The 20,793-nt window shown below is 39.6% G+C and overlaps 1 protein-coding gene across 1 annotated transcript in view; it reads left to right on the forward strand.

The window, feature by feature from the left end:
* Positions 1–13,428, forward strand: part of ptpro (protein tyrosine phosphatase receptor type O) — a 55,992-nt gene extending 42,564 nt beyond the window's left edge. The window contains 11 exon segments of the mRNA XM_053313839.1: positions 2,473–2,556; positions 6,131–6,166; positions 6,478–6,559; positions 9,081–9,171; positions 9,476–9,552; positions 10,072–10,206; positions 11,039–11,161; positions 11,579–11,733; positions 12,361–12,496; positions 12,807–12,932; positions 13,340–13,428. Of these exon segments, the coding sequence (XP_053169814.1) occupies positions 2,473–2,556; positions 6,131–6,166; positions 6,478–6,559; positions 9,081–9,171; positions 9,476–9,552; positions 10,072–10,206; positions 11,039–11,161; positions 11,579–11,733; positions 12,361–12,496; positions 12,807–12,911 (1,024 nt within the window). The 3' untranslated portion in view covers positions 12,912–12,932; positions 13,340–13,428.
* The last annotated feature ends 7,365 nt before the right edge of the window (positions 13,429–20,793 follow it).

Genomic DNA, 20,793 nt, shown 5'->3' on the forward strand with positions numbered 1-20,793 from the left:
AGACCCGATCAGAGACCCGATCGGAGGCAGCTTAGCGGCCCGGCGGGAACGAGGAGGCAGATTAGGGATTTTTGAACATGTAGCTGTTTACTTACCAACAGATTTAAAGTCTGTGGCTTTAAGCAGCGTGAGACGAAGAGGAGGATGATGATGATGAGGATGATGAGGATGAGCTTAGCCTCCCTGCCTGCTTTGTTTGGACCAGCTGAAACAGTGTTTGATGAAAGCTCAGGATTTCCCTTAATCTCAGATTAAAGGGACTAAAAAAAACAACTACAACAAATTCTGTTTAAAGTTTGAAACAGAAACCGATCGAGTCTCGTTCACGTTGTTTATGATTATTATAAATATGTGATTAATAAAAACAGCTGAAAGACGGTCAGTTAAGGCAGAACCTCGGCTTCCATCTGCTCTTCATCACTAAACACACATGTTCATCTTCCTCCACTGCATGTCAGCTGACTTCTACTTCCTCTTCTTCACTGTTCGGTGTGTTTTATTACAGCTGGGAGAGGAGGAAGGGAGGAGGAAGGGAGGGGGATATTAGGAGGAAGAGAAGGAGGAAAAGAGGAGGATGTGAGGAGGAAGAGAGGGGGAAGAGAGGAGGAAGAGAGGAGGATGTGAGGATTGAGAGGAGGAGGAAGTGAGGAGGAAGAGAGGAGAAAGGGAGGGGGAAGAGAGGAATAAGAGAGGAAGAGAGGAGAAAGGGAGGAGGAAGAGAGTAGGAAGTGAGGAGGAAGAGAGGAATAAGAGAGGATGAGAGGAGGAAGGGAGGAGGAAGAGAGGAATAAGAGAGGATGAGAGGAGGAAGGGAGGAGGAAGAGAGGAATAAGAGAGGATGAGAGGAGGAAGGGAGGAGGAAGAGAGGAATAAGAGAGGATGAGAGAGGATGAGAGGAGGAAGGGAGGGGGAAGAGAGGAGGAAGAGAGTAGGAAGTGAGGAGGAAGAGAGGAATAAGAGAGGATGAGAGGAGGAAGGGAGGAGAAAGAGAAGAGGATGGGAGGAGGAAGAAAGACGGATGGGAGGAGGAAGAGAGGAAGAGTGGAGGAAGATGTGAGCAGGAAGAGAGAAGGATGTGAGGAGCAAGTGAGGAGGAAAATAGAAAGATGAGAAGAGGATGGGAGGAGGATGTGAGGAGGAAGAGAGGGTGTGAGGAGGAAGAGAGGAGGAAGTGAGGAGGAAGAGAGGAGGATGTGAGGAGGAAGTGAGCAGGAAGAGGTGACGTCGGCACAGATGCAGATAAATGTAAATATTTAATTTTACCAACAGACGTTTTATATTTAAGAGATAAAAGAAACTCAAAGGAAATAAAAACTCAGACAGCAAAATATACAAATCATAAAATAATTGTGTTTTTAGATTTTCATTAATAATAATAATAAACTTTATTTATAGAGCTCCTTTAATAAAAGTCTCCTGGTGTCTTCAGGTGTAAGTTATATCTGTAAAGTCATTAAAATGTGAAGCTGACATTTAATGTTTAATGTTTAATATTCACTGACAAACTTTTATATTCTGTTTTAGATCCGACTGGAAAAACTCTTCATGTTGATTCTGTGTTTGTGAATTTGAGAAAGTTCTTATTAAAGGAAATATAATTATACACATTTAAGAGTCATACTTACAAAATGTCAAATATTACATTTAGATAAACCTGCAGTATAAACATATATAACATATATATATGTTTATTTATATATTATTAATGACCCTAAAATATGTTACGGAGTTTCTTAAAATGCACAATTATCTTTTAGTCTGTTTGGAAAAGTAATGAAAACAACACCAACGTCTTTCAGGTGAAACTTAAAAAATAATCTAACAGTCAAATTTTACTTTTTATTTTGCTGCTTTGCCAAATTTTCAGTTAAAAAAAATCTGTTTTCCATTATCGAATATATTATAATATATATATAATATAATACGTTTATCTTTGTGTTCAAAGATGTTTCTTCATAGTCAGGATCAAATTATGAAACTTAAACTGTGAGACTAAAGTTTGTAGAGTTTTTAAAGTTTGAGGTAAAGAAGACAAATAATGACTAAATGAAGTTAAATCTTTTTATCTGCATCAGTGTGAACGCTCTGAGCTCATCTGACCATCAAACCTGACGTCACCACGACGACAAGATGTGGACTGTTTTACACACGACGGGGGGGGGGGGGGGGGGGGGGGGCTGAGTGTTGCATTGTGGGGGGGGGGGGGGGGGGGGGGGTCGTGATGTCACAGACCCGGGGCCGAGCAGGAACAGAGCGGGCATTGAGGTCCGGCGGTGAACAGAGCGGCTGTTGTCGGGGACAACGGCGTCTCTGAGCTGCATGAAGCTTGAATCTGTGTTGAGCACTAATGTGAAGCTCTGTGGTTACTAACGGAGCACCATGTTCTGTCCTTCCTGTCGCCCCCTGCTGTCTGCTCTTTGGGTTCTTGTTTGTGTTTTATTATTTTTTGTGTGTTTTATTTGAACCCTTCAGGCGAAGAAGCCTCTTTGCCTTCCTTACCCTACTGCCATCCTGCCTTTGGACTGACTATCTTTTGGCTTTTTATATTAATCCTTGGTAAGTAAGCACTGCTGGCCAAAAACACTCGGGGGCATGAACCTAGCAGAGCCACAGCTCACAGTATTCATCACAGACATTGTTCTCAGCTTCTACATTTCTCTTATTGTCACAAATCCCAAAGAAAAGACCAAAGAACTGCCATGTTTTAGCCATGTGTGAGGTTAAAATGACGATATGTGAGGTTAAAATGACGATATATGAGGTTAAAATGACGATATGAGTCGTTAAAATGATGATATGAGCCGTTAAAATGATGATATGAGACGTTAAAATGATGATATGAGCCGTTAAAATGACGATATGTGAGGTTAAAATGACGATATGTGAGGTTAAAATGACGATATGTGAGGTTAAAATGACGATATGTGCCGTTAAAATGACGATATGTGAGGTTAAAATGACGATACGTGAGGTTAAAATGACGATATGAGAGGTTAAAATGATGATATGTGAGGTTAAAATGACGATATATGAGGTTAAAATGACGATATGTGAGGTTAAAATGACGATATGTGAGGTTAAAATGACGATATGAACCGTTAAAATGACGATATGTGAGGTTAAAATGACGATATGTGAGGTTTAAATGACGATATGAGACGTTTAAAGTGACGCTGACACGAGCAGAGTATAGTAGATAAACATCCAGTCACTCCTCGCTGCAGCACGCCAGTAAATATATATAATATATATATTATAATATAATATAATCAAAGATTTAACTCATAAAGATGAACTGTACTGAACTGAACTGTTTATCTGACCTGAAGTAAAGCTGTGCTGCGTCTCCATGAGTTTAATCACTTTATTCGTGTTCCTGGTTTTTCAGAATAAAGCTCAGAGATAATAAATGTTGGTAAGATGATGACTTAATAAATCAGTTAAACTAGATTTAAAAGCAGCTTCAGGTTTAAATTCAGACTGAACTCCGCAGCAAGACATCATGGAGGTTACGACCAGTTCAATATAATCAATATATTAAAAAAAGATCAATAAGAGAGATTTGAAATGACATTTGACCCATTTTATACCAAAAGACTGAATGCTCCTGGACATGTCAAATGGTGTAACCACAAAATGTCAAATGGTGTAACTTAAATAGTTCAGTCTATAAACTCTGAGTGGAAACAAGAAGCTTGATATGATAAATAAAGATTTATTGATGATTGATTGAAACACTTAACTGAGAAAATAACTGGAGGATTATAATCAGAGAAAATTAATTTATTTTAACTTTTAATCTAAGACTTTTATTTTCCTTTATTAACTGAGAATCTTTTAAAACATGAATCTACCCTACAGGAGTCTATTGGCCCAAAAATATATAAATAAATAAATAAATAAAGCCACTTTAACGTATTTCCTTGCAGTAATGTCTCCTATAAAGTAATTAAATTATTTATATTTAATCTGAAGCTCGATTCTGCTCGTTCTTATTTAACTCGACTCGGTCATGTGACTCTTTCTCACGTTTAATTAAATCTCAGAATAAGATAAAATCAGACTTTAAACTCACTTCTTCTTCTCTGTGGTCACGGCAGCAAAGGCTCATGGGAATCGTAGTTTTTAGTGAGTAGTACACGATGATCGGCCATAAAGTTGGAATAAGATATTTTTTACATCTTTCCATGAAATTATTTATTCTTTTTTTTTTATAATTCAAGTCTTTATTTCTTTTCTCTTTGGTGTTTGACAGTAGAACATTTACACACTACATGGACCATCAGTGGCATAAAAACCAACAAAAGAAACAAGAATAAAATAAAAATACAGTATAAATAAAACCACTCGTATAAAGTTGATAGTTATAAATGATTTATTCTTCAAGTGTAAATATTCTCTAGATTGTATTAATTAATCTCACTGCAGCTGCTCAGAGGTGATTACTGATGAGTATAAACAGGAAATAAAAAGAGGAATGTGTCTGAAAATAAATTATTCCAACTTTATGGGCGACCGTGTGTTAATAAATCAAACTGTTAAGATCATAAAGTTAAATGACGGTAAAATCTATAATCAGATAAAATCAGACTTGAAACAGTTTTTAGTCTTTTTCTTTGGATTTGCTGACAAATAAAACAAATTATCGAGCATCTTCAGACTTTTCCTTTTTAACACCTGAACAACAAACCAGTTTAAAGCCCAGTTTGATTCTTTTGGAGGGAAAACATACAAACAGGAAGTCAGCAGATGATTTCAGACGATTTCAGATGATTTCAGACGATTTCAGATGATTTCAGATGATCTCAGATGATTTCAGATGATCTCATGGTGAACTTTGTCTTGCAGTGTAATGCTGTGTCTGTGGTTGAGCAGCGAGCGTTTATCCACTAACACGCCTGATGGAGCATGATGCTAACTGTGGATGCTAACTGTGGATGCTAACTGTGGATGCTAACTGTGGATGCTAACTACGGCTTTGCTCTGTGTGTGTGTGTGTGTGTGTGTGTGTGTGTGCATGCTGTCTGTCTCTGATTCACTGTAGACGTTTCAGTGTGTAGTTAAGTGTGTGTCTGTGTGTGTAGTTAAGTGTGTGTGTGTGTAGTTTAGTGTGTGTGTGTGTTAGATGGTAGATGTTGCATGCTGCTGGTTAAAGGGAGTCTTTAAAGCAGGAGGGTCAAACTCATCTTCAAATGAAGGAAGGGAGGGAGGAAGGAAGTAAGGATAGATGGAAGGAAGGAAGGGAGGGAGGAAGAGAAGACAGCAAGGAAAGATTGGAGAAAGGGAAGAAGGAAGGAGGGAAGGAAGGAAGGAAGGGAGGGAGTAAGGATAGATGGAAGGAGGGAAGGAAGGACAGCGGACCGGTTCTGGTCCACGGGCCTCATGTTTGACCTCCTGCTTTAAAGTCTTTAAAGAAGCAACTTAAACTCCAGAAAGCATGAAATGTAAATATAAATATATAAACTGCACGTTTGACCTGATAACGATCCATCACTCAGCATGAAAATATATTATTATTATTATCATTATTTTATTATATTAATATAATAATTATTATAATTATAATGAGATGAGTTCTAATGTTTCTGGTTTATATCAATCGATGGGTTTTTACATTCAGGCCTGTTACTGAAGTCTGTGGCTGTAAAAACTATTTAATTATTTTTAGTGCACATAACAATAATACATTTAAAGTAATTTACAAGTTTAAATTCTCATCATATTTTAAAATGTATAATTACTTTACTGCTGTAAATGAATCTTATAAATGACATTTCTCTAATATTAACAGAAGGGATTAAATATCAAACTAGATGACGATGACGTTACACAGTTTGAAAACTTAAACTCTAAAGAATAAACTCTCCTAAAGCTTCATTAACTAATGAATCAACCAGTTAATGAGATATTCAGGAATTATCTGTTGCCATGGAAACTAATCATGAAGAGAGATCTGTCACAATCAGTAAAGGCTTTAAAACCACATCGATCGAGTCCTGCAGGTGTGTGTGTGTGTGTGTGTGTGTGTGTGTGGGGGGGGGGGGTAGTGTGTGTGTGTGTGTGTAGTGTGTAGTTGGCAGTGTGTATTTAGGCAGAACATGATGAGATGGTTCATGTCTGTATTTTATAGGAGCAAGACAGCGTTAAAGAAACGGAAGCTAACAAGGTAACAACACTAAACTGTGTGTGTGTGTGTGTGTCTCTCTGTGTGAGTGTGAGTGTGTGTGTGTGTGTGAGTGTGTGTGTGTGTGTGAGTGTGTGAGTGTCTGTGTGTGTGTGTGTGTGTGTGTGTGTGTGTGCTGCATGTAATAAATTCTTCCATCGCTTTAATAACAGCAGAAATCTGATTAAATCTGTTTCGCTTTATTCTGACGAGCAGAGTTTCATATTTCCTGTTTCCTCTCAGTGTCTGAACAGGACTGTGTGTGTGTATACTGATGTGTGTGTGTGTGTGTGTGTGTGTGTGTGTCGTTTCAGTCCCGTGCAGCTGGACGACTTTGACGCCTACTTCAAAGAAATGAGCAAAGACTCGGCCTACAAGTTCTCTCTGCAGTTTGAGGTACGATCAGTGTTTAAACTGGGTAAACTGGTCCCAGTAAGGGATGAAAGCAGGTATAAACTGGGTAAACTGGTCCCAGTAAGAGATGAAAGCAGGTATAAACGGGGCAAACTGGTCCCAGTAAGGGATGAAAGCAGGTATAAACGGGGCAAACTGGTCCCAGTAAGGGATGAAAGCAGGTATAAACGGGGCAAACTGGTCCCAGTAAGAGATGAAAGCAGGTATAAACGGGGCAAACTGGTCCCAGTAAGGGATGAAAGCAGGTATAAACGGGGCAAACTGGTCCCAATAAGGGATGAAAGCAGGTATAAACAGGGTAAACTGGTCCCAGTAAGGGATGAAAGCAGGTATAAACAGGGTAAACTGGTCCCAGTAAGGGATGAAAGCAGGTATAAACAGGGTAAACTGGTCCCAGTAAGGGATGAAAGCAGGTATAAACTGGGTAAACTGGTCCCAGTAAGGGATGAAAGCAGGTATAAACAGGGTAAACTGGTCCCAGTAAGAGATGAAAGCAGGTATAAACGGGGCAAACTGGTCCCAGTAAGGGATGAAAGCAGGTATAAACGGGGCAAACTGGTCCCAATAAGGGATGAAAGCAGGTATAAACAGGGTAAACTGGTCCCAGTAAGGGATGAAAGCAGGTATAAACAGGGTAAACTGGTCCCAGTAAGGGATGAAAGCAGGTATAAACTGGGTAAACTGGTGATAACCTGAGGAAGAAATATCACGGTTTCACGGTTTTATGATTACGGCTAAAAAATGTGATATTTTGAAATGTCTGTATTTAAAACCAAAAACAGAAGAAAAAAATTCTATTGAAGTCTTTTATTTTTAAACATATATAGAACATGATGGGACATTAGTAAATATGTATTTAAAATAAATAATAATAAAAAATAACTGAATTATTTCTAAATAAATGATCAAACTGAGGCTAAACCTGCAGCTCAAGTCACGACATAAATGAATTATTTTTAGTGAAAAAAACACAAAATGCAAATAAATGCAATCACTGAACCTGCGGCTCAAGATCAGAACATAAATAATTGAAAAAAGTAAAAACACTTCTAAGATAAATATAAATAAATAAATGCAGCAGGAGCTTAAAACTGAATCTCAACAGTTTTTGGAGACTTGCTCACAATCATATAGGATGTATTTCCTCCTCGAGCTGGGTGGGAGTTCAGGGGGCTCGCCTCCTTCAGCCATCATACAGCCTGCAGAGCTACCTACATGTAACAGCAGCCGGAGTACGGGAGGGGTTGGACTTCACGCTGCAACAGCCTGCAGAGCTACCTGCTTGTAACAGCAGCCGGAGTACGGGAGGGGTTGAACTTCATGCTGCAACAGCCTGCAGAGCTACCTGCTTGTAACAGCAACCGGAGTACGGGAGGGGTTGGACTTCACGCTGCAACAGCCTGCAGAGCTTACCTGCTTGTAACAGCAGCCGGAGTACAGGAGGGGTTGGACTTCACGCTGCAACAGCCTGCAGAGCTACCTGCTTGTAACAGCAACCGGAGTACGGGAGGGGTTGGACTTCACGCTGCAACAGCCTGCAGAGCTACCTGCTTGTAACAGCAGCCGGAGTACGGGAGGGGTTGGACTTTACGCTGCAACAGCCTGCAGAGCTACCTGCTTGTAACAGCAGGAGGAGTACGGGAGGGGTTGGACTTCACGCTGCAACAGCCTGCAGAGCTACCTGCTTGTAACAGCAGCCGGAGTACGGGAGGGGTTGGACTTTACGCTGCAACAGCCTGCAGAGCTACCTGCTTGTAACAGCAGGAGGAGTACGGGAGGGGTTGGACTTCACGCTGCAACAGCCTGCAGAGCTACCTGCTTGTAACAGCAACCGGAGTACGGGAGGGGTTGGACTTCACGCTGCAACAGCCTGCAGAGCTACCTGCTTGTAACAGCAACCGGAGTACGGGAGGGGTTGGACTTCACGCTGCAACAGCCTGCAGAGCTACCTGCTTGTAAACAGCAACCGGAGTACGGGAGGGGTTGGACTTCACGCTGCAACAGCCTGCAGAGCTACCTGCTTGTAACAGCAAGAGGAGTACGGGAGGGGTTGGACTTCACGCTGTAGCTGCACACAACCTGAGGGGCCTCCACTCTCTCATACCGCAGGAACAGTGTGACGGAACATTTTAGTGGTTTTGAAACAGTGACTTTTTCATACCGTGGTTTAGCTTGGAACCGGTAACCAGCCCATGCCTAGTTTACAGAGAAAACAAACAGATCCAACTAATCCAACTAGACTTCAGAGGAGGAAGAGAAAAGTTTAACTGATCCTTGAAGGAGAGTCATGGAGAGATTAAAGCAGAAACCAGAATAAATGATCAATAAAACCATTCACATCCATCTGATGTCTGACTGACGCTGTTAATGACGTCATCTCTGTTTCCTCTGCACTGGTGGAGGGTTAGCGCCACCTGCTGGTCATTACACAGCAGCAGAGGATCTAAACCCTGACCCCGACCCTAACCCTGACCTTTACTAAACCTGTGATTTGATGTTTCAGGAGCTGAAGAGTGTGGGCTTGGATCTGTCCCACGATGCTGCAGATCTTCCTGTGAACAGACCCAAGAACAGATACACCAACATCCTGCCATGTGAGTGCTCAGTGCTTCAGTGGTTGAGGTATCCTGGATCAGAGGCTGTGAAGGAGGAAATGATGCTGACACTGTGTTTGTGATTTCATCTGCTGTTCACTTTAGTTTTAATTAGTTTTATTTTGAAGGAATTGACTAGTTTTAGTTTGTTTTATTTTGAAGGAATTGACTAGTTTTAGTTTGTTTTATTTTGAAGGAATTGACTAGTTTTAGTTTAGATTTATTTTGAAGGCGTGATAAATAAAACAAAAAAAAAGAAAAGAGATGATGATGATGATAAACTGATGAATCTTTAAATCTTCAGACGACTTCAGTCGAGTGAAACTGATCTCGATGCACAACGACGAAGGTTCAGATTATATCAACGCCAACTACATTCCTGTAAGTTCAATATTATTATTATAATTTTTGATATTATTAATATTATTATTATTATTATACTATATTCCTGTCAGTAACATCTGTATCTATATAATATACACATATATAAATGTACTGTACACAAAACCCTGTTTAATTAAACAACTAATGCTTAAAACACTAACAATAATAATTACACTAAAAATAAAAATCAGGAAAATAATATTATAATATTATATGATATATAATATTATAATATTTTAAATTATTAAAACCACACTGACTTTAAACTTTAATGTGTTTTTAGTGTTTGCTTTATTGCTCCATTATAATGAATAATTAATATAATCTACATTAATGTACATTATATAGATTATACAGCAGCAGTTAGTGAAGCTTTTATCTTATAGTTTCCTTTAATGTTTCCTGTGGAGGAACAGGAAGTCAAATGTAAAGACATTAACTTCCTGTCAGCCAGCTGTTTGTTCTCCTTCATGCTCAGCATCAGTTTACCGGTTTGTGTCTCCGTGTTGCGTTCAGGGCTACAAACATCCGAAGGAGTACATCGCTACGCAGGGACCGCTGCCCGAAACCAGAAACGACTTCTGGAAGATGATCCTGCAGGAAAGGTCTCCCATCATAGTGATGCTGACGCAGTGCAACGAGCGGCGGAGGGTCAGTCTACTTCCTGTCTGTTAATGGGCTGCTTCCTGTCTGTTAACTGGCTGTTTCCTGTCTGTTAATGGGCTGCTTCCTGTCTGTTACCTGTCTGTTACCTGTCTGTTAACTGGCTGTTTTCTGTCTGTTAATTGGCTGAACTGGCTGTTTCCTGTCTGTTAATGGGCTGCTTCCTGTCTGTTAACTGGCTGCTTCCTGTCTGTTAACTGGCTGCTTCCTGTCTGTTAACTGGCTGCTTCCTGTCTGTTAACTGGCTGCTTCCTGTCTTTTAACTGGCTGTTTCCTGTCTGTTAACTGGCTGAACTGGCTGCTTCCTGTCTGTTACCTGTCTGTTAACTGGCTGCTTCCTGTCTGTTAACGGGCCGCTTCCTGTCTGTTAACTAGAAAGCTTCCTGTTATGGATCAGGGAGTTTTTTATTGCAGATTTTTGACTTTATAATAAATGAATATCTGAGTTTTAATCTCAGGTCAGTATTTATTTTAACAGATCAGAATAAAACCTTAACTTTTAATATCTGAGGAATTCCTTCAGATTCCACTTTGACTCAGAGATGAACTGAGTCAAAGGTCAAAGGTCACCGTAACCTCACACATTCATCAGAGATTCATATTTAATGATGTTAATTATTTAAACTGTTTAACATTTAAACACCAACGTCTGACTGGCTGAAATGATGAAGTGATGTTTACTATGTGAAAGGTCGACGATGTCTCAGGATGAAGATGTGTGAAGCTCTGTGTGTGTGTGTGTGTGTGTGTGTGTGTGTGTGTGTGTGTGTGTGTGTGTGTGTGTGTGTGTGTGTGTGTGTGTGTGTGTGTGTGTTTTCAGGTGAAGTGTGATCATTACTGGCCGTTCACAGACGAGCCGGTGATGTACGGAGAGATCAGCGTGGAGATGATGTCAGAGAGCGAATCACCAGAGTGGACCATCAGGAAGTTCAGACTGGGATACGTCAGTACTGCATACTACTACTAGAATACTGCAGTACTATTACTGTAATACTGCATACTACTACTATAATGCTGCAGTACTATTACTGTAATACTGAATACTACATCACTATAATACTGCAGTACTTTTACTGTAATACTGCATACTACATCACTATAATACTGCAGTACTTTTACTGTAATACTGCATACTACATCACTATAATACTACAGTACTTTTACTGTAATACTACATACTACATCACTATAATACTGCAGTACTTTTACTGTAATACTGCATACTACATCACTATAATACTGCAGTACTTTTACTGTAATACTGCATACTACATCACTATAATACTGCAGTACTTTTACTGGAAACAAGCACTAACAGGATGTGATACAGTGTGTAATGTGTCTCTGTCGCCCCCTGCAGGCAGACGAGAGTCAGGACGTTCTCCACCTGAACTACACCTCGTGGCCCGATCACGGCGTTCCCACCGTCAACGCCATCGAGAGCATCCTGCAGTTCGTCCACATCGTCCGTCAGCAGGCCAAGAGGACCAAAGACCCCATTATAGTGCACTGCAGGTACACACACACACACACACACACACACTGAGACACATATACACACACATATACACACACACACACACACACACATATACACACACACACTGAGTCATTATGACAAGTCAGCAAATGTTTTAATGTGTGTGGTGATGATGAAGATACTTTACTGCTTAAGTACTAGTACCTGTAACTGTACTACAGTGTAGTACTAGTACCTCTAACAGTACTACGGTGTAGTACTAGTACCTCTAACTGTACTACAGTGTAGTACAAGTACCTCTAACTGTACTACAGTGTAGTACTAGTACCTCTAACTGTACTACAGTATAGTACTAGTACCTCTAACAGTACTACGGTGTAGTACTAGTACCTCTAACTGTACTACAGTGTAGTACAAGTACCTCTAACAGTACTACAGTGTAGTACTAGTACCTCTAACTGTACTACAGTATAGTACTGGTACCTCTAACAGTACTACAGTGTAGTACTAGTACCTCTAACAGTACTACAGTATAGTACTAGTACCTCTAACAGTACTACAGTGTAGTACTAGTACCTCTAACAGTACTACAGTATAGTACTAGTACCTCTAACAGTACTACAGTGTAGTACTAGTACCTCTAACCCTCCCGTGTGCTGCAGTGCTGGCGTGGGGAGAACAGGGACTTTCATCGCTCTGGATCGGCTCATGCAGCACATCAGAGAACACGAGTTCGCTGATATCCTGGGAATGGTTTCTGAGATGCGTTCACATCGTCTGTCCATGGTCCAGACTGAGGTGAGGAAGATGAGGATGATGAGGATGATGATGATGATGATGAAGATGATGAATGAACATATTTACAGACACAGATCTCTGCTGAATGATTCATAACAGACTTTAATCACATGATGGTGTGTGTGTGTGTGTGTGTGTGTGTGTGTGTGTGTGTGTGTGTGTGTGTGTGTGTGTGTGTGTGTGTGTGTCTGTGTGTGTGTGTGTGTGTCTGTGTGTGTATGTGTCTGTGTGTGTCTCTGTGTGTGTGTGTGTGTGTATGTCTGTGTGTGTGTGTGTGTCTCTGTGTGTGTGTGTGTGTGTGTGTGTGTAGGAGCAGTACGTGTTCATCCATCAGTGTGTGCTGCTCATGTGGCAGAAGAAGAAGCAGCAGTCGATCACTTCAGACGTTATTTATGAGAACGCCAGCAAGACATAATGACGGCAAACTCCTCCAGACGTGAGTCACACACACACACACACACACACACACACACACACACACACAGACATACACAGACACACACACACACACACAGACAGACATATACAGACACACACACACACACACACACACAGACAGACAGACAGAGACACACATACACACACACACACACACACAGACAGACATATACAGACACACACACACACACAGACAGACACACACACACACACACACACACACACACAGCAGATGCCTTCAGGGACTGTTGGACAAACGTGTACTTGTCTGTAAATGAGCATTAAAGGTTAAATGTGTGTTTGTGTGTTTGTGTGTGTGTGTGTGTGTGTGTGTGTGTGTGTGTGTGTGTGTGTGTGTGTGTGTGTGTGTGTGTGTGTGTGTGTGTGTGTGCGTGTGTGTTGCAGGCTGTGAACACACCCAACCTCCTGAGCTTCAGGCTTCATTCTCTGCAGAAGAAGACGCTTCATCATCAGTATCAAGAACAAACAGCAGAACACAAATAATAATAATATTAATAATAGTGAAATCCAGTTTTTAGTTTGGATTGGTGTAAAGCATGGATGGAGTTCTGCCTTAAGGAGCCTTCGCTGACCGACCAACATGTTCCACCCTCGGAGGAGGCGGAGCCTTAATGAGCTCCGTCCTGTGATTGGTCGTCTCCACCGAGTCCGTCCTCGTTCAGACGACGTGAGGCGACGAGTCGGTGGAGCCGAGTCAGCTGTTTTTCATTTTAATTTATGTTTTTTAATCTCAGGAGTAGCTGAAAAAAAAAACCAACCAGCAAGCACACTGGCCTCTTCCTCCGCTTCCAAACTCTGTTTTTATCATTCGTTGGTTTTATCCTAGTTTATTTTTTTTGGCGTGCAGCTTTCCTGGCTTCCTGCTGCCACCGACCGATGAAGCTGCGTCACTGCCAGGACGGCTGCACGGCTCCACTGAAGGAACCCAGCAAGCTTTGGACCGAGGACCAACGTCTGGATCCAGATGAGCACAACGTTTTCCAGCAGTTTGGAGACTCGGAGCTGATTTTTAATTAGTTAGTGAAACGTTGGCGTTCAAACAGCAACCAAGAAGCATCGCTGTGCTTACAGATGCTCTCCAGCCGTTGATTCCTTCACGTTACTTTCTGCTGTTTTTAACGTGCAGAAAAGCTTCAAAGTGTTTAATCAGTAATATATTCCAGTCCTGATTTTACTGAACAGCATCCAAATTTTATACCGATGACAGCGAAACGTCAGAATGTTTGCTGGCTCTGCACAAAAACTTTAAAACAAGGGCACAAAAACCCAGAGTTGGGAGGGAAGGAAGGTCTCAGCGTGGAGACGAGTGAAGTTGGCTTGAAGCTGGCGTCCGTCGCTGAGCGCAGCGTCAGAGCGGCCGTAGATGATAGACTGACTGTTGGTTGTAGAGATAGTTTGTATTTGCACTGAGGCCTCGGAGCTGCCTGACCTGCTGACAGAAGAAGGGAAGAGTTTCTGCTGCTGAGGAGGAGGAGTAGGAGGAGGAGGAGGAGGAGGAGAGGAGAGGAGGAGGAGGAGGAGGAGAGGAGGAGGAGAGGAGGACTGCTGGACGGAGGATGAGTCTCCGTCTCCGTCTGAAGATCGCAGAGGTTTTTTTGAACTCTGTGAGGTTCGTGATCACATCGGCGGCAACAATCCAGCGGCAGAGACAAAGAATCATATCTAACTGCCAGAACCACTGAAATCTTACAATATCAAACGGCATGATGATGAGTTCCCTTCATGTCGCTGTGTGTCGGGAGCCACAGAAACATCTCAAACATATCTGCTCAGCGGATCCTCGGGGCTCCAGCCTCTCTGGTCCACCGAGCAACACTTGAATTTCTTCTTCTTCTTCTTTTTTTTTTCTACAGTGAAGGACAATAAAAAAAAACCCTACAAATAACCTCACAATGTAATCTGGTCTAAAGGTTCATTCCACAAAATATACAATAACATTTTGTCTTAAGATGTGTTCACTGGGTTTGTTACAGCGCTGCAGCGTGACCTTTGACCTCTGCACTCTGAACTGGTGGTATCCAGAAATTTGGTTTTAGTCCCTCAAGAAGTTTTGTTACAAATCCAAATTTAAACTCCTAGTCCAACAACATTTGCTAAAAATTTGGCACGATTGCAAAATTTGGAGCGGCACTTCCTAAATTTATCATAATTGAAAATTGTAAAACTTAAAATACTAAAAGTTTAGAGACTGTTACAGTTTTTAAAATCTGTAACCGTCCCTCTAAAGTTACGCTCTGAACCCAAAATAACCTGCAGGTCGTTCATTTTTATTGTAATTCCCAATTTTGCTGTATCCAAATTTTATAACCCCAAAATTTTTTACATCTTAATTTGCAGCCTTTTTCTGTTATCCCAAAATTTGGTTTATTCCCTCAAGAAGTTTTCTTACAAATCCAAATTTAAACTCTTAAATTTTTTTTCATAATCCAAAAATTTGCAAAAAATGAGTGTAAAGTTTGGCACGATGCCAAAAATTTTTGAGCGGCACTTCCTAAATTTATATCATAGCTGAAAAATGTAACACTTAAAATATTAAAAGTTAAGTTTTAAAAATCTGTAACCATCCCTCTAACCCCCTAAACCCCAAATTTTATAACCCAAAAAATTTTTACATCTTAACTTGCAGCGTTTCCTGTGACTTCTGCATTCAAAACTGGTATTATCCAAAAATTTGGTTTTATTCCCTCAAGAAGTTTTGTTACAAATCCAAATTTAAACTCTCATAATTTTGTTGTAATCCAAAAAATTGTTAAAAAAAAGTTTGGCACTATCAAAAAATTTTGAGCAGCACTTCCTAAATTTATATCATAGTTGAAAAATGTAAAATACTAAAAGTTAAGAGACAGTTTTTTAACTTGTGTAACAGTTCTGCTGTTTTTGGGGTTTAAAGAACTTTTGAGGGATTCACATTTTTGTTGTAATTCCCAATTTTGGTTTTCTACCCAAATTTTATGACGCCCAAATTTTGCATTAATAAAAAAAAACTGTTATCTGCTATTTCTCTTATAAAATAGTTTTAATCACAGAATTCGGTGTAAAATCCCTAAAATAATGAAACAGTTTGGATTCAAACTAAACAGAAAAGCTTTTTATTACATTTGGAAAGATTATAATAGTTTTTATTAATCTCCTAAATCTTACGTACTTCTACTGAAATCTGTTTACGGGACAATTTTGGATTCCAGAGAAGTTTTTGCAGCGTTGTAACAAATTCAGAGTTTAACCTGAAACGCTTAAAACTTGTGAGACTCGTGTTGTTTTTGGAGCCCCCTGGTGGCCGTCTGCATATCTGCGTTTCTGTCTCCAACACTCAACTCGTGTACAGAAAACTGTCGTCAGGCCATTTTCTGAAGCATCGGTGTGTCTCTAGTTATCAGATCGACTTAGTTACCAACGTTTTGTTGTCTTTTATCTTTCTACTGAACATTTTTGACTTGAAGGACAAAAAAAAGAAAAGACAAAAAAAAAAAAGAAAAAGCTGACGTCCTTCTTCCTCCATGACTGTAGAGAATGTCTACTGAACAGATCAGAGTGGTCGACTTCATTCAACACAAAGTTTTACACTTTCTCTTCAGGATGTTACAGGGTGTCGTCAAAATAAGAGCGCAGATTAACGTTAAGGGTCCAATAAAATAAAAGCTGATATTCACACTGACTGCCAACAAAAGAAAAGCAGATTGACTGTTCGCATTATTTTGACCACACCTTGTATCCTGATTAAAATCCATGAATGTGCGTAAAAAGGCCTTCAGACACTTCAGTGTTGACTTTCAATTTATGTTCCCATCTGTGGCCTTGTGGTTCCTACTTCCTGCTTTCACTCAACATTCGGAACATTAGCCCCAAGTTTGGTTTGTTAAATGTTTAAAGGTCATGATTTAGGCCGTGTTCACACGTAGCCGGGTATTCATAAAAACATCGTACACAGCAGAAAGGTTTGTCTACGGTGGCTGAGAAGGGTCATAACACCTGAAAACACCTTCATCGATGTTACAAATATTCACAACACGAGCAAATAGGGAAACGAACTGCCAACTAGATGAAAACGGAAATGTTTCCAGGGGGACCATAATCAGCGACGGACCCACATCCTGTTTCCGAAAACAAAGAAACACAGAATAGTTTCCAAAGAGGTAAGTGTAATGTGTAATTCCAACATATTAAGTACTCAGATAAAGGTTCAAAACGGTGAGTCATATGACTATATTCGTTTTTAATTTATAGGGGGCTCTGTTGCCCCCGCGTGGGTCCGTCGCTGATTACGGTCCCCCTGGAAACATTTCAGTTTTCACCTAGTCTGCAGTTCGTTTCCCTATTTGCTCGTGTTGTGAATATTTGTAACATCGATGAAGGTGTTTTCTGAGTTTGCAGGTGTTATGACCCTTCTCAGCCACCGTACTTTTATCTACATGAACCCTCATTAATACATTAATACATTAAACACATCTGACTCATACTGTGACTAGTTTTAACCGGAGCTTTCATAAACTCTCCTGTAGATGAACATAAATCAGTTTTTCCAGATACCAGCTACGTGTGAACATCCTTTAATGTAAAATACATTTAAAATAAATATTATTAATGTTTTAAATGTGATCTAATATTTAAACTTCCCAAAAACGCTTCGATTGAATTAAAAGAAAAGCTGATAGTCTGTTCGCATTATTTTGGCCACACCTTGCATCCAAATTTGTAAAACATTTGAAGAAAATAATGAATGTGTGTAAAAAAAAAAAAAAAAACCCTAAAAATGATAAAAAGGCCTCCAGACTGTTTGAGAGCTGATCTGAGAGCTGATCGGTGGCCTTGTGGTTCAACCTGAAGTCTTTTAACCGCTTTAACGTCTCGCTGAAGTAAGTTTCGGCTCTTTTTTTGTGTTTTTTTGGTTTTTGAGTCTCCACTGGATCTGAAAGCAGTTGATGTCACTGTTAGATATCAGCCGTACTGTACATACTGAACACTGCTGAACTCTCCGGAGGTCAGCTCCTTGCTTTTAGAGCTTTTTCTTTGTTGTGTCTGTGAATCATCGTTACCTGAGCCATCACTATGACGACGCTTTGGGGGGGTTTTTTTGGGGGCGGGGGGGGGAGGGGGGATTTGGGTTCGGATTTGCCGTGAACAGCTGGACGATTGGAAACCTGCGATGTTTCTAGAAGTCGTACGGACACGGAGAACTCGTCTGTGGATCTTTGGTACAACTCTAAAAAAAAAAAAACTAAAAAAAGACGGTTTCCAGAAGCTCAACGCTGTTCCTCTCTTCTTCTTCTTCTACTCCTTCTTCTTCTGTCTCTTCTTCTTCTTCTACCCCTCCTTCTTCTTCTTCTTCTTCTTCTACTGTCTCCTCTTCTTCTTCTTGATCTTCTGTCTCTTCTTCTCTTGCTTAGTGTGTCCAGTCCAGACTTGTATGTCATTGGTGCCATTTTCTTCTTCTTGTGCATTGTGTCACTTAAAGTTTGGAGAGACGATCTTTGAACGTGAGATCGTCGTCACAGAGTTTTAATGTGTGTTTGCGTGTTGAACAAAATAAAATGTTGCAGTTACGTTTTCGTTGTGTTTCACTTTCTACGTTCAAAACTAAACCAGAGTTAAATGTTTAGTACTTTACTTCCTGCCTTCTTTTCCTCCCTGAAATTTAAAGATAACTAAAAAGTAAAAAAATGAAAAATCGAAATTTTTAGATAAAAAATTTCGATTTTTAGATGAAAAATTTAAATTTTTAGATGAAAAATTTAAATTTTTAGATGAAAAATCGAAATTTTCAGATGAAAAGTTGAAATTTAGATGAAAAGTTGAAATTTTTAGATAAAAAGTTGAAATTTTTAGATAAAAAGTTGAAATTTTTAGATGAAAAATTGAAATTTTTAGATAAAAAATTGAAATTTTTAGATGAAAAATCGAAATTTTCAGATGAAAAGTTGAAATTTAGATGAAAAGTTGAAATTTTTTGATAAAAAGTCAAGGTAAAATATAATAAACTCCAACGACAGTTAAAGATTAACATATTTTTGCTGACAACCAAAACAATACTTCAATCCAAGTCCTTCCTCTGATGGAAAGGTTCAAGTTCTTCTTTGCATAGTTTAGGGTGGTGTCCTTAAAACTCTGGTTTACAATAACTTAATGACACAATTACAGCTTATATTTATATTTTTTTTATTTCACACACACATCATAACACACATAAACACACATTACTAAACTAAAAACTAAACAATCAAAGGACATGAAGACAACGTGGAAGTAACTTAGAGCTGCATTCTATCAAAAGGCCACCAGGGGGCGACCGTCTCTATACAAGTCAATGGAGAATTCACCAACTTCTCACTTGATTTCTAACCTCAGTAAACGTTTTCAAAATGTGTTTATGGTCTCAATCGCTAGTTTAAAGCCTTCTTCAATGCAGTATGATGTTCATTTGGGACATTTTGGCCTCCCTGATTTTATATGTGACGATAAAGCAGGGTATCCATTAGGGCGTGGCTACGTCCTGATTGACAGGTTGATTGACCAATGTCCTCCAGATCCAGCCCCCGTAACCATAGCAACCTCCCTGCTCCGCCCACGGCCCCGCCTCATGCCCATATAAGTAGAATCCATGTTTTTATTTTATTTTTCTCTCCCAGCCTCCATCAGCTCCACCACTGCTTGCATTCAAACACTTTTTTTCTTTGATTGAATAATAAAGACACAAATCTACCTTCATACCATCTCTTTCCTGTCTTCTTTTCCTTCCTTCCATTTGTCTGTCCTTGATTCCTTTCCTTCCCTCTTTTCTTTGTGTCTTCTTTTCCTGTCTTCTTTCACTTCCCCTTTTCCATCTTTCCTTCCTGTCTCTTCCTTCCTTCCTTCCTCACATGACATCACATCATTCTAGAAGTTTAAATGAATCTAAACTAAAACATCTCGTCCTGGTTTCAGACTTCACAGTTAATATAACATTAATATAATATAACATTACTATAATATAATGTTAGTATAATGTTGGTATAGTGTTAGTATATAATAAAAACAACACAAGGCTTCTGGTCTTGTAGTAAATGTTTTATTGCATGTTGAGCAGATTTTAATGGAGAAGGCACCATGAAGACTAAACATACAAAAGCTTTTCTCTGATTGGCTTCTAGAAACTAAACACAGCGACTTTCATCTGATCATCCCACCGTTACCATGGTTACACTACTGATCATCCCACCGTTACCATGGTTACACTACTGATCATCCCGCCGTTACCATAGTTACACTACTGATCATCCCACCGTTACCATAGTTACACTACTGATCATCCCACCGTTACCATAGTTACACTACTGATCATCCCACCGTTACCATAGTTACACTACTGATCATCCCACCGTTACCATAGTTACACTACTGATCATCCCACCGTTACCATGGTTACACTACTGATCATCCCACCGTTACCATGGTTACACTACTGAGCAGTAACCAGTGTTATTACAGTTTCATACTTTATATTTTGTCCACTTTTCACAATGGTTACAGTCGACTAAGGAAACAGAAGTTAACTGTTTGCAAGCGTTTAATATTCATATTTATTATATATAACATAATATAACATGTTCTCCAGCTGTATCAGGATCATCTGCTGCTTTCATCACTTTGTGTTTGTACATTTTATCTGAGAAACGTTTTATTTAAATATTAACAGATGAAGATTTTTATTTTTTTTTACTGTAAATTCTCAAATAAAATAGAAACGAGGGAAAAAGTCCGCAGCCAGCACGAACATGAGAAAATAACCCCAAACATTAATAATAATAATAATAATAATAATAGATTGGTATAATTATCTGTGCTACGATGTTTAGCTTGTAAAT

This window comes from Scomber japonicus, chromosome 23, assembly GCF_027409825.1.
Source record: "Scomber japonicus isolate fScoJap1 chromosome 23, fScoJap1.pri, whole genome shotgun sequence".
In the NCBI taxonomy this organism is placed as follows: Eukaryota; Metazoa; Chordata; class Actinopteri; order Scombriformes; family Scombridae; genus Scomber; species Scomber japonicus.